Raw genomic sequence first — 11,445 nt, 5'->3', positions numbered from 1 at the left:
GCTATGTGATCAACTTGAGGAAGAGGATGGTCCAAATTCGTCATCATCGTCTCCTTCGGAAGAGTCCTCGAGTGAAGATAGTGACGTATTTGAACACGTGGGTGACGCCATCGACGAGCAGAGGTAAGCAAACTCACTTTTTTTTTTTTAGGCTGGAAAAAGTTTCTTTTGAAAGTTTCTTTTGATATTGCAAGACAAAGTTAATTTTGATGCAATATAAGTGTGTGTTTGTGTATATAATAATAAAATGTGCATATCAGATCAAAGTCGTACGTGAACTGTGTGTATCCAAGGCAGGAATTTATAATTGTGGTGATCTTCTTTCTATATGAAGATTAGGGATGTAGCACATATTCAGCTATGGTATTCTTTCTATTGTCATACATATAGATTTCCAATACTATTTATTGCTGTATATATTTTTATTTTATACTTTATTATTTTCATAAATACTGACTTTTTTTCATGTACATTTATAGTGACAATGAAAGTAAAGTGAAATGAAAATGGAAGGGTGGAAAGAGGACCAACACCCCATGGAAGTGTGGGCTGTGTGATGTCGCCCTGTTTCGAATTCCAGGACGAAACTGCTTTTCGGAGTGGCATGCCTGAAAAAAATTTAACTTGTTTATTGTAAATATTTTTGAAAATACTTTTTTTCCCCCCAATATATATACATTTTTTCCCACAATCAGTCTTCTCAATTTGTGTATATAAATGTGTGTTCAAGAAGCTTGATTGTGTGTACATAGTTTTCATCAGGTGATGGGCCGCAATACCTAAACTCATAAAGAGATGGCCTCTAAACACTTTTTGTGTTAGATGGTATATATTTTTTCACTGTTCGGTCTGCTGTATATAACCTGTTTTGACTAGAGCATGTATAAAGGCAAAAAACGCCTATGCTATACCTGTTGTTTATGTTGAATTGTCAAATATAAGACTATTTATTCTAATTTTTTTTGGTTGAATGTTCATCCTAACATGTTGAATAAATATTACAAAGTTTCAAAACGGTTCGTTACGCATGTTTGGTTGTCAATTGGACATCAAAATTAAAAATTTTGACAAAACGATTGTGGAATTTTTGGTCTTTTTGGGCCCAAAATGATGATTTATAATTGGTCAGTGACGGAAACAACAGTTTGGACATGAAGTTCAAGGTGTCACAAAAAAAGGGACCAAACCAGGCCATCGTAAACAATTCTTTCTTTGAAATATAAAGGCAACTTCAAAGGCATGCAAAATCAGACAAAATAGGCCCAGACCTTAAAGGGTTAAGCTCCTTGGTAGCAAGGCCCCGTGGGTGGATGAGATCCACCCGGAGTTCCTAAAGGCTTTGGATGTTGTGGGTCTGTTGTGACCGACACATCTCTACAACATCACGTGGACATCAGGGACAGTGCCTCTGGATTGGAAGACCTGGGTGGTGGTCCCTCTTTTTAAGAAGGGGGATCGGAGGGTGTGTTCCAATTATAGAGGGATGACACTCCTCAGCCTCCCGGTAAAGTCTTTTCAGGGGTGCTGGAGAGGAAGGTCCGTCGGCAAGTCAAATCTTGGATTCAAGAGGAGCAGTGTGGTTTTTGTCCCGGCCGTGGAACAGTGGACCAGCTCTCCACCCTCGACAGGGTCCTCGAGTGTGCTTGGGTGTTCGCCCGACCAGTGTTCATGTGTTTTGTAGATTTGGAGAAGGCGTTTGACCGTGTGCCTCAGGGAGTCCAATAGGGGGTGCTCTGGGAGTATGGCGGACCGAGCCCCTTGGTAAGGGCTGTTCGGTCCCTATATGACCAATGCCAGAGTTTGGTCCGCATTGCTGGTCAAATTCATTCCCAGTGAGGGCTGGACTTCGCCAAGGGTGCCCATGTTCACCGATTCTGTTCATAACTTTTATGGACAGAATTTCTAGCCGAAGCGTTGAGGTGGTCTGGTTTGGTTGCTTCAGAATTACATTTCTGCTTTTTGCTGATGATGTGGTGCTGTTGGCTTCATCAAGCCGTGACCTCCAACTTTCACTGGAGCGTTTCGCAGCCGAGTGTGAAGCAGTTGGGATGAAGATCAGCACCTCCAAATCAGTGACCATGGTCCTCAGTCGGTAAAGGGTGGTGTGCCCTATCCCGGTCGGGGATGAGATCCTGCCCTAAGTGGAGGAGTTTAAGTAGTTTGGGGTCTTGTTCACGAGTGAGGTCTGGAGGGAGCGGGAGATTGACAGGCGGATCGGTGCAGCATCTGCAGTGATGCGAACTCTGCACCGGTCCGTTGTGGTGAAGAAAGAGCTGAGCCAAAAGGCAAAGCTCTCGATTCACCGGTCGATCTACGTTCCTACCCTCACCTATAGTCACAAGCTGTGGGTCATGACCGAAAGGACAAGATCCCAGATCAAGTGGCTAAAATGAGTTTCCTCCACAGGGTGTCTGGGCTCTCCCTTAGAGATAGAGTGAGAAGCTCGATCATCTGGGAGGGACTCTGTGTCGAGCTGCTACTCCTCCGCGTTGAGACTAGCCAGTTGAAGTGGGTCGGGCATCCGGTCCGGATGCCTCCTGAACGCTTCCCTGGAGAAGTTTACCGGGCATGTCCAACCGGCGAGAGGCCCCAAGGACAACCCAGGACAGGCTGGAGAGACTATGTCTCTCGGCTGGCCTCGGAACGCCTTGGGATCCCGCCGGAGGAGCTGGTTGAAGTGGCTGGGGATAGAGGAGTCTGGGCTTCCCTGCTAAAGCTGCCACCCCCGCAACACGACCCCGGATTTAGCGGAAGAGGATGGATGGATGGATGGATGGATGGATGGATGGATAATTAAGGGTTTCAATTTCAAAGTTCAAGTGCGGGGGCCACCAGTTTTCTCTCACCCCGCCAGGCTCAAACAGTGATACAATAGAAAGTATGCATATTTTTAACCGCATCTAGTGATGCATTTGAAAGTGCAATGAGAATATCCGATGGTTAAGTGAACAAACCTGTCCCATCTCTTTGCCATTGCACTGAATTGCATTGTATTTTTGTTCGTTTGCTGAAGCTAGTTCAAGACTGCCTTTTTGTAAGATTAGTACTTTAATAAATGGCTTATAATAAAGAATGATCACCGCCAGCCCCTCCCAGTCGAAATAGATTGGATGTCTAGCGCCATAAGTAGCGGCCAACGCGTTGAATGTTTGTATTGGTTGGCTGCAGAACGGCCTTCCAAAGGAAACTACAGGTGGAAGCATCCTTACTATATACAGTACTATCCTCACTTATTTTGGATGAGAGACAATTACGGTACACTGAACTGGTTGCCAGCCAAAAGCACATCATTCAACTGTATTTTTGCGTAGTTTACATATTGACAAACTGTTATATTGATATTGAATTCATATATTCCAAGAATATGTTGGGTTGTTTTCCCAAATTATTTTACCATATTTTCCACACTATAAGGCGCATCGGAATATAAGGCGCACCTTCAATGAATGGCCTACAGCAGTTGGACAAAATAATGGAAACACCTAAAAAAAATCAACAAAAACTAATTTAATATGGTGTATGGTGTACGGCAATTACAGCCTTAGTTCTCTGAGGTATATGGATTCATACAACTTGTGAATTGTTTCCATAGGAATTTTAAGCCATTCTTCGGTTATAATACCCTCTAACTCTTTTAGAGACGATAGCGGTGGAAATTGACGTCTTCATTGAATCTCTAAAACTGACCATAAATGCTCAATAATGTTGAGGTCTGGGGATTGTGCCGGGCATACAAGATGCTCAACTTAATGTGAATGTTCCTCATGCCATTCTTTAACAATTATGTTCAATGATTATGATGCCAAAACGTTAGGTGTTTCCATTTTTTTGTCCAACCCCTGTATTTCAAAACTGTTTTCATATTAAGGACTCACTTCACTGTAGGGCGCAGTAGAACTTGTTGGGGTTGCATTATGCATCCACTAGATGAAGTTGCATTAAAGGGACTGTCATACCATGATTAACTAATATTGATCGATATATTGTATAAAGTGCATCAGATTATAAAGCACACTATTGGCTTTTGAGAATATTGAAGACTTTTAGGTGCACTTTATAGTGCGGAAAATACGGTACTTGTCTACACTACTTTGCATTTTTATTGAACTTGTCTCCTTGTATTATCTATTGTTTACCGTACATATGTAGTATATAGTACAATCGATTATTGTAGTTATGTTGTTGTATTCTATTTTTTCATTTGTTTTTAGGCATGTGGCGAAAATGGGAAAGCACACAACCCATCATAAATAACTCATGTGTGATCCCGAAGACGTGAATCATCAAACAAGCGTACAGCAGAAGAAAAAAAAGCTTGTTTTTGTCACATACATGCTGCTGTAATTGAATGCATTCAAATGCGTTACAGGACAGTGGCATTATTTTCACCTAAAAAGGAGCAACCAGTCTTCACATTAGTCTTGCATGATAGAGTATGTGCAGGTTTGATGGCGTAATGACTACAAACAATGAGACTCATTTGGTATTTTTTTTCCAAAGGATTTCTAAGAAATTTGAAAAGTCCTATGTTTTCAAGGTCGAGCTTGGGCCATCATCAAACCAGAACTAACAGTCCTGGCAATATTTTGAGCATCAATTGGATTTTCCAGACTGTCAAGCGTGAAAAGAACTGGTATCGCTCAATTTTTAAAAAATATATTTATGAAAATGAAGCAACTTCAGCCATTTGAAGCATCGACATTTTTATTTTACTTTATGCCTTTAGTTACTGGCAGGAAACCAGTCCAGGATGTACCCCGCCTTTCTTCCAAAGTCATCTGGGATGGGGTCCAGCTCAACTGAGACCCTAATAAGGATAAGGCCTGTAGAAAATGGATGGAAAGCCCTTTGGCAGAGATTTGCGCTCTATAGATTAGATATCCTTTATCCAATTGTAATCCTAATGTTTTACCTTGCTTTTAAGGATAACGAAGGGAATCCAGTAAGTTTTCCTAGTTTTGCAGAGGACCTGTGATAAATCCTTAGAGGAGCCCCGAGTAAGTCAGGTGTGAAAATGGCAGCGAAATGGTGAACTGACAGGACGTCAAGGCAACCAGTGAGTTGGCATTTTGTGAATTTTGAGACGTATTAGGAAAATGTAGACTGTGCTAATTTTGCAGGATATTAATAAGTTGTTTATGTGTTGGTGTGCTCAAAAAGTGCTACATACTGTGTAAATGCTTGTTATGTTCAGTAGTTGAAAAGTGAATGGCATAAACTATGGTCTTTTCTGCCACCTGGTGGTGAGTTACTCTTCCTTCTTAATTAAACGTGGTAGAAGTTATGGGTGATACCAATTATCAGTGAGATTTAGCCATAGACGGTAGCTAACGTGTTTATCTGTTATTTTTCGAAACATCTGTGTTTATGTAACATTTTCAAATACACAAAAAAATAATAATACAGTTGAAATGGTAGCAGTGAAGCACATTAAAACTGGTAAAGACTAGGTGGTTCAGTGGGTCACATATTTTACAACGATTTGAACTATTTTACAAGAAGTACTTGACGCTTCGAGTAACGCCATCATGGCCAATATGTTCAGAAATTAGGAGTGCACGATATCCATTTTTTGAAACCGATATCGATAACTTCCTGCTCCTCAAAGCCAATACCGATATCGATAACCGATAAATACTAGTCCTTCTCAAAAAAAAAAGGCATACTATGATAAAGTTCATTATTTTCTGTAATGTACTGATAAACATTAGACTTTCATATATTTTATATTCATTACACACAAGTGAAGTAGTTCAAGCATTTTATTGTTTTAATATTGTTGATTTTGGCAAAAAAGTAAAAAAACAAAAATCCCTATCCCCAAAAAATTAGCATATTTCATCCGACCAATACAAAAAAGTGTTTTTTAATACAAAAAAAAGTCAACCTTCAATTAATTTTATCAGCTATGCACTCAATACTTGGTTGGGAATCCTTTTGCAGAAATTACTGCTTCAATGCGGCGTGGCATGGAGGCAATAAGCCTGTGGCACTGCTGAGGTGTCATGGAGGCCCAGGATGCTTCGATAGCGGCCTTAAGCTCATCCACAGTGTTGGGCCTGGTGTCTCACAACTTCCTTTTCACAATATTCCACAGATTCTCTATGGGTTTCAGGTCAGGAGAGTTGGCAGGCCAATTGAGCACAGTAATGCCATGGTCATAAAACCATTTACCAGTGGTTTTGGCACTGTGAGCAGGTGCCAGGTCGTGCTGATAAATGACATCTTCATCTCCATAAAGCTTTTCAGCAGATGGGAGCATGAAGTGCTCCAAAATCTCCTGATAGCTAGCTGCATTGACCCTGCCCTTGATAAAACACAGTAGACCAACACCAGCAGCTGACATGGCACCCCAGACCATCACTGATTTTGGGTAGGCCTACTTGATACTGGACTTCAGGCATTTTGGCATTTCCTTCTCCCCAGTCTTACTCCAAACTCTGGCACCTTGATTTCCGAATGACATGCAAAATTTGCTTTCATCTGAAAAAAAGTGCTTTGGACCACTGAGCAACAGTCCAGTGCTGCTTCTCTGTAGCCCAGGTCAGGCATTTCTGCCGCTGTTTCAGGTTCAAAAGTGGCTTGACCTGGGGAATGCGGCACCTGTAGCCCATTTCCAGCACATGCCTGTGCACGGTGGCTCTCGATGTTTCTACTCCAGACTCAGTCTGTTTCTGCGGGTCCCCCAAGTTCTGGTAGTTGGTTAGTATCAAATGCCATTTGCTTCCAACCAGTATAAATTACATTGTTGTTTTTTTGGGGCAATAAAAAAAATATATATACATTTTCCCATGTTCCATTTCATGGTAATAGGTACAGTACAGTATTTGTCACCTTTACTGCTAGGCTAACACATGCACTCACTGGGCTTTGCTGTCACCTGGTGGTACGTCCCTACATTTCAGTCTTGTTTAAAATTATAAAAATATAATATAAAAACACCCAGATAGCAGACAGACGTTGAAAAGGTGTTGGATCAACATTCCGCTGTCGATCTTATATCGTTGAATCAACGTCTTTTGCACCTTCATTAAATGTTGTTTTAACGTTGGAATCCTTAAAAAACCTAAATGTCATTTCGATTATTAATAATATCGGAACAACACTGAATCAACGTTGTTTTTGACCAAAACACCCGCTCATACAAAATTCAATGACTTTTCGATCATTTTTCCCAGTCAATCATAATCGACTATTTGTCAACATTAGTTCATCAACTATAAAACTGTTAACCCAACTATCGCCTGACATACGATAGAACATTGTTTCAACTAGGGCTGCAGCTATCGATTATTTTAGTAGTCGATTAATCGATCAACTAGTTAGTTGGAATAATCGAGTAATCGGATGAGGAACATAAAAAATTAAAACACCTGTGGCCTATACTACGAAGCCGGTTTTCCGGCTTAGCAGGGTAACTTCGAGAGTAACTTTATCACGTGCGACGTAAGTTCGCGGCTATGCGAGACTACGAAAGGTGGATATGTTGGAACCGAGAAGTGTTGCCATGGCAACACACGCCAAACCTGGTCGTGTCAGAGTTAGATCTTGCTTAACATCAGGATTCCAATTAACCACGCTCTATTTAAACAGCACTCCTCCGCGGACGTGTCCTCCTGACAATGACAGCGTACTTGGACGACCCATACGACATTGGCGCGCGGATTGTGAGGGGCTCTCTCCGGAGGGCACGGGTATTTCGGGACCGCCAGAATCCGCTGGCGTACCCGGACGATGTACTCCACGAAAGATATAGATTTTCAGCTTAGGGAATTCTTTACCTGTGACAAATGATCGAGGCGGACGTCACTAATGTAACCCGCCGAGTCAGGCCCTCACAACCGCGCAGCTTGTGTGCCTGTCCATGCGCTCTTTTGCTAGGGACAATATATGTATTCCATCTGTGATGCTGAATACCTCCGTAAGAACACTGTATGCCGTGCGATTCGGAGTGGGGTATGGAAACGCTTCAAATTGATTGCTAAAATCGCTGAATGTAAACGAATGCGGAGCATTGCTCTCATACAAGATATATATTTAACGAACTTTCCAGCGTTATTTCGTTGTGTAAATGCAGTTATAATAATCATAGAAAAATATAGACTATTTAAACATTGAGAAAACTTGCGGTTTTTTCTGCCAACTCGAAGAGATTAAATTGTCAAATCCACTGATAGGACAGACGCACAAATATAAAAGACATAAATGTTTATTGAATATGCACCTTACAGTCTTGTTTAACTGTGAAAATTCGTTACAAAAGATGGGCTTTAATTTACGCAACAACACATGGCATCCCGCATTTCCTTCTTCTCCTTGAGTCCTCACAAATATAACTTTTTTTTTTTTTTTTTGGTCGGGCTTGGGCCTGCAAATCAAGTTGATTGATCGGACTCGGGTCGGGCTGGATTTTATAGCCCCAAACTAAAAAAAAAGAACATACGTATTCATACAGTCAAGGGGACTAAACATACAATCATCCTGCTTCATGTGGTGATGCGCGATAAATTATTTCTTACTGTTAACGTACCAAATCTTCTTTTATTGTCCTAACAGCAGGCTTTATTTCTTTTGATGGACATAAGTAAACTGGCATATTGACGCATTCACAAATCACACGATCTGTAAATTCGCTGTCAATAGACCCGTCGCACTCTACTCGCCGAATCGGTGTTGGATTTCACGGTGAGGGTGGATTTTAATCATCGCGCATTCCTCCTCCGTGAAGTAAGGTGCCCGTGCCATCGTCACAAGTAGTGTTTGACTCTGGTCTCCGCCCCCTTTTATGTGAACGCGCAGTAACTCTGACTGGGTTGACACAGGTTCGACTAATCAACCTCATAATCAGCGTCGTAGCACCGATTGACCACAAACTAGAAAACCAGGTTTTGTCAACTCCGGTTACCCGCTAGTAAACTGGATTACTTCTGGGGAGGTTGAACTCCGTTCGTAGTATAGGCCACTGAGCTGAGCCTCCAACGGTATAAAACATAAATAAATGAGGATCTATGTAGAACAAAAGAACAATTGGCTAACTTACATAGCAAAAGGCCGCTAGCTTAAATGCTATAAAATGCTAACATTATTTTTTTATTTGTTCTTTTTTTTTTTTTTTTACAATGCTCTTAACAAATGGTTCAGACACATATTCCCACAAAAAAGATAAATATACCTATAAACCAAGTTACAGATGCATTAAAAAAAAAAAAAGTACAACAAAAACATAGCTTATGTTGGTCTTAACAGGAAGCAGCTGGATTCAGCCATGTAAAATGAGGCAGACTAGAGGACAGTGTATCTACCCAAATCAAAAAAACAATGCAAACACTTTCAACACAAACCATTACAGCACCACTTTAAATACTCGAAGCAGCAAAATTTAATTTGAATCTTATTTTCTAATTGAATACTCGATTAATTCGATTAATCGTTGCAGCCCTAATTTCAACGTCACTTGACGTCGAAAATTTCGATGTCAACCATACTGATGATTTTGATGGAAAATCAACTTTTATTCAATGTCGGTCTGCTATCTGGGGAAAAACTGGATGTTAGCATTTGAGTTTTTCCGCGACACAATTATAATTAATTCACTACTAATGACATGAATTATGATGAGCAGAGCGAGCGTGAACTACAAAGATACTCTTTATTTGTAACCATCAGGAGACATGTTTTGTACAAGAAAAGACACAAGAGCTACGACAACGCTTTGTGTGGACAATTGTTCATCCTTCCCCAGCTGCTAAAAATACTGATGCTCCTCTGCATGCACACGGCGTCAGTGTGGCATCATGGCCAACAATTTCACCCCAGAAAAAAAAAAGAAATATCCCATTTGCCATAAGGAGAGAATGTAGGCTCAATTAAAAGTAGAGTCTCAGGGATTTAAAAAAAATAATAATGATAATAATGATAAAGATAAAGACATTACTGGCTTTTATATTTATCAGGAAAGATGCTGAATACGGGATGAAGTTTTCACTTCACTTGGACTTTGGGTTATCTTTCTCGCCACCATCTGCCTTTTTCTGCTTTTGCTGCATTATTTCAGCATCCCTTGAGGGGGAGGAAATACAATGTGTCATTAAGATGTGAAAAATTACAACATTTTATCAATATGAAGTGTTTCTTGACATACCTCTGCTTCCGAGCGGCAGCCGAGAGTCCATCGTCACTTCTCTTCCCTTTGCCGCTCTCATTAGCCTTCTTGGCAGCCTTTTGGCGTGCCAGCTCACGCTGATTTCCCCCTAAAGAAAATACCATATTAGTTTGAAATGTTATTTATGCACATGCACATGACCGAAAATCAGGTCGTTCGTAACCTCGAAATGCAAGTGGTGCAGCGCATAAAAGCACACGACGTGGCAGGGAGGCGCTATGGAGCAGCTTGACAGCTCAAGCCACAACAAAACAATCAAGTCGAGCGACCTTACAGCAAACAGGTCAGAAACATTTGGATATGCATCTAATATACTTTATTTGAAGATAATCGATTTATAAAATGTAATTCCAAGTGGTCGATTTGACATGATACACGATGGAGATGAGCTGGCAGAGCGTTTGTTTTGAGTCTTGCGAGTAGGCCAAAAATTAGCATAAGTAGATAGCGTTATAACATATTCAAGAAACCATGACTCTCGCCGCATTTGTTAATCTTGTTGAGTGTCTCCAAAGCTTTAAAACAAAGTTAAGCGCGCTTATTGCGAGCAAATTTTAAATATCTTAACCCCGCGAATGGACGTGACGTCTGTTCCAGCAATTAGACGGCGCCCGGACTTGGCTTGGGAGCGACGAAACAACAAGCACACGCTGCATGCAGTCGCTGTAAAGAATAAAATGCCTTACGGTCAGTTAATATATGTCAATACCCACTGGTCATTTTAGTAAACGACGCCTCCGTCGACCCAAATCCACAAAAAGCTCAGCCAAGGGGCCGCCAAAGAGTCCCTCTGCGTTGCGCCGGTCGCTCTCTCTTGTTGCCTTCTTGTGCTGCGCCTCAACTGCGCATGCTCACAAGACGACAAGCCCCAGAAACACGAGAACATTCCTGGCATATATATAGCGCATTTATGTAGAACTAGATGTGGAAAGAAACGCCACCGACGGCCATCTTAAAGCAGTAGAAACCGCAGGCATGATATTGCAGCGAACCTAAACTGAGCAATTTTCTCCACTAAAACACTCTTAAATCTTGACGGGACTTCAAACGTGTGGCTTATAAAAACCCGTATTAACGTGATTCAAAATGGATTTTAAGCTATACATTTGTAAGTTTGCAGTTTCACCATAGAGCTCTGAAGTTATTTGAAAGTCAGGTAAAACTGAGCAATTTATAGCTATTTTAAAGTACACGCTCCATTGACTTTAATAAGAGGCATTATTTATCAAATGGTACTGACACAAAAAGGCCTGCAAGTGATAACGGCCGTCCTGATTGGCTCA

General features: G+C 41.1%; 1 protein-coding gene across 1 annotated transcript; it reads right to left on the bottom strand.

The window, feature by feature from the left end:
- Window positions 1-9,630: 9,630 nt before the first annotated feature.
- Window positions 9,631-11,043, bottom strand: LOC130917855 (small EDRK-rich factor 2-like). Its single transcript, XM_057839591.1, has 3 exons — window positions 10,876-11,043; window positions 10,142-10,250; window positions 9,631-10,059 (listed from the first exon to the last, which is right to left on the bottom strand). The coding sequence occupies exons 1-3, from the start codon at window positions 10,880-10,882 to the stop codon at window positions 9,987-9,989; spliced, it is 189 nt and encodes a 62-aa protein (XP_057695574.1). The 5' UTR covers window positions 10,883-11,043; the 3' UTR covers window positions 9,631-9,986.
- Window positions 11,044-11,445: the final 402 nt, after the last annotated feature.

The sequence above is a fragment of the Corythoichthys intestinalis genome, chromosome 1 (assembly GCF_030265065.1).
Source record: "Corythoichthys intestinalis isolate RoL2023-P3 chromosome 1, ASM3026506v1, whole genome shotgun sequence".
Taxonomy (NCBI): domain Eukaryota; kingdom Metazoa; phylum Chordata; class Actinopteri; order Syngnathiformes; family Syngnathidae; genus Corythoichthys; species Corythoichthys intestinalis.
Note: the sequence above shows the minus strand (reverse complement) of the source record. Positions and strands in the feature narration are given on the sequence as shown.

What these genes read in the sequence shown, in the direction of transcription:
- LOC130917855 (XM_057839591.1), bottom strand. An exon ending in GCTGCCGCTCGGAAGCAGAG is followed by an intron (nt 10,060 to 10,141) that starts GTATGTCAAGAA and finishes CTCCCCCTCAAG; the next exon opens with GGATGCTGAAATAATGCAGC.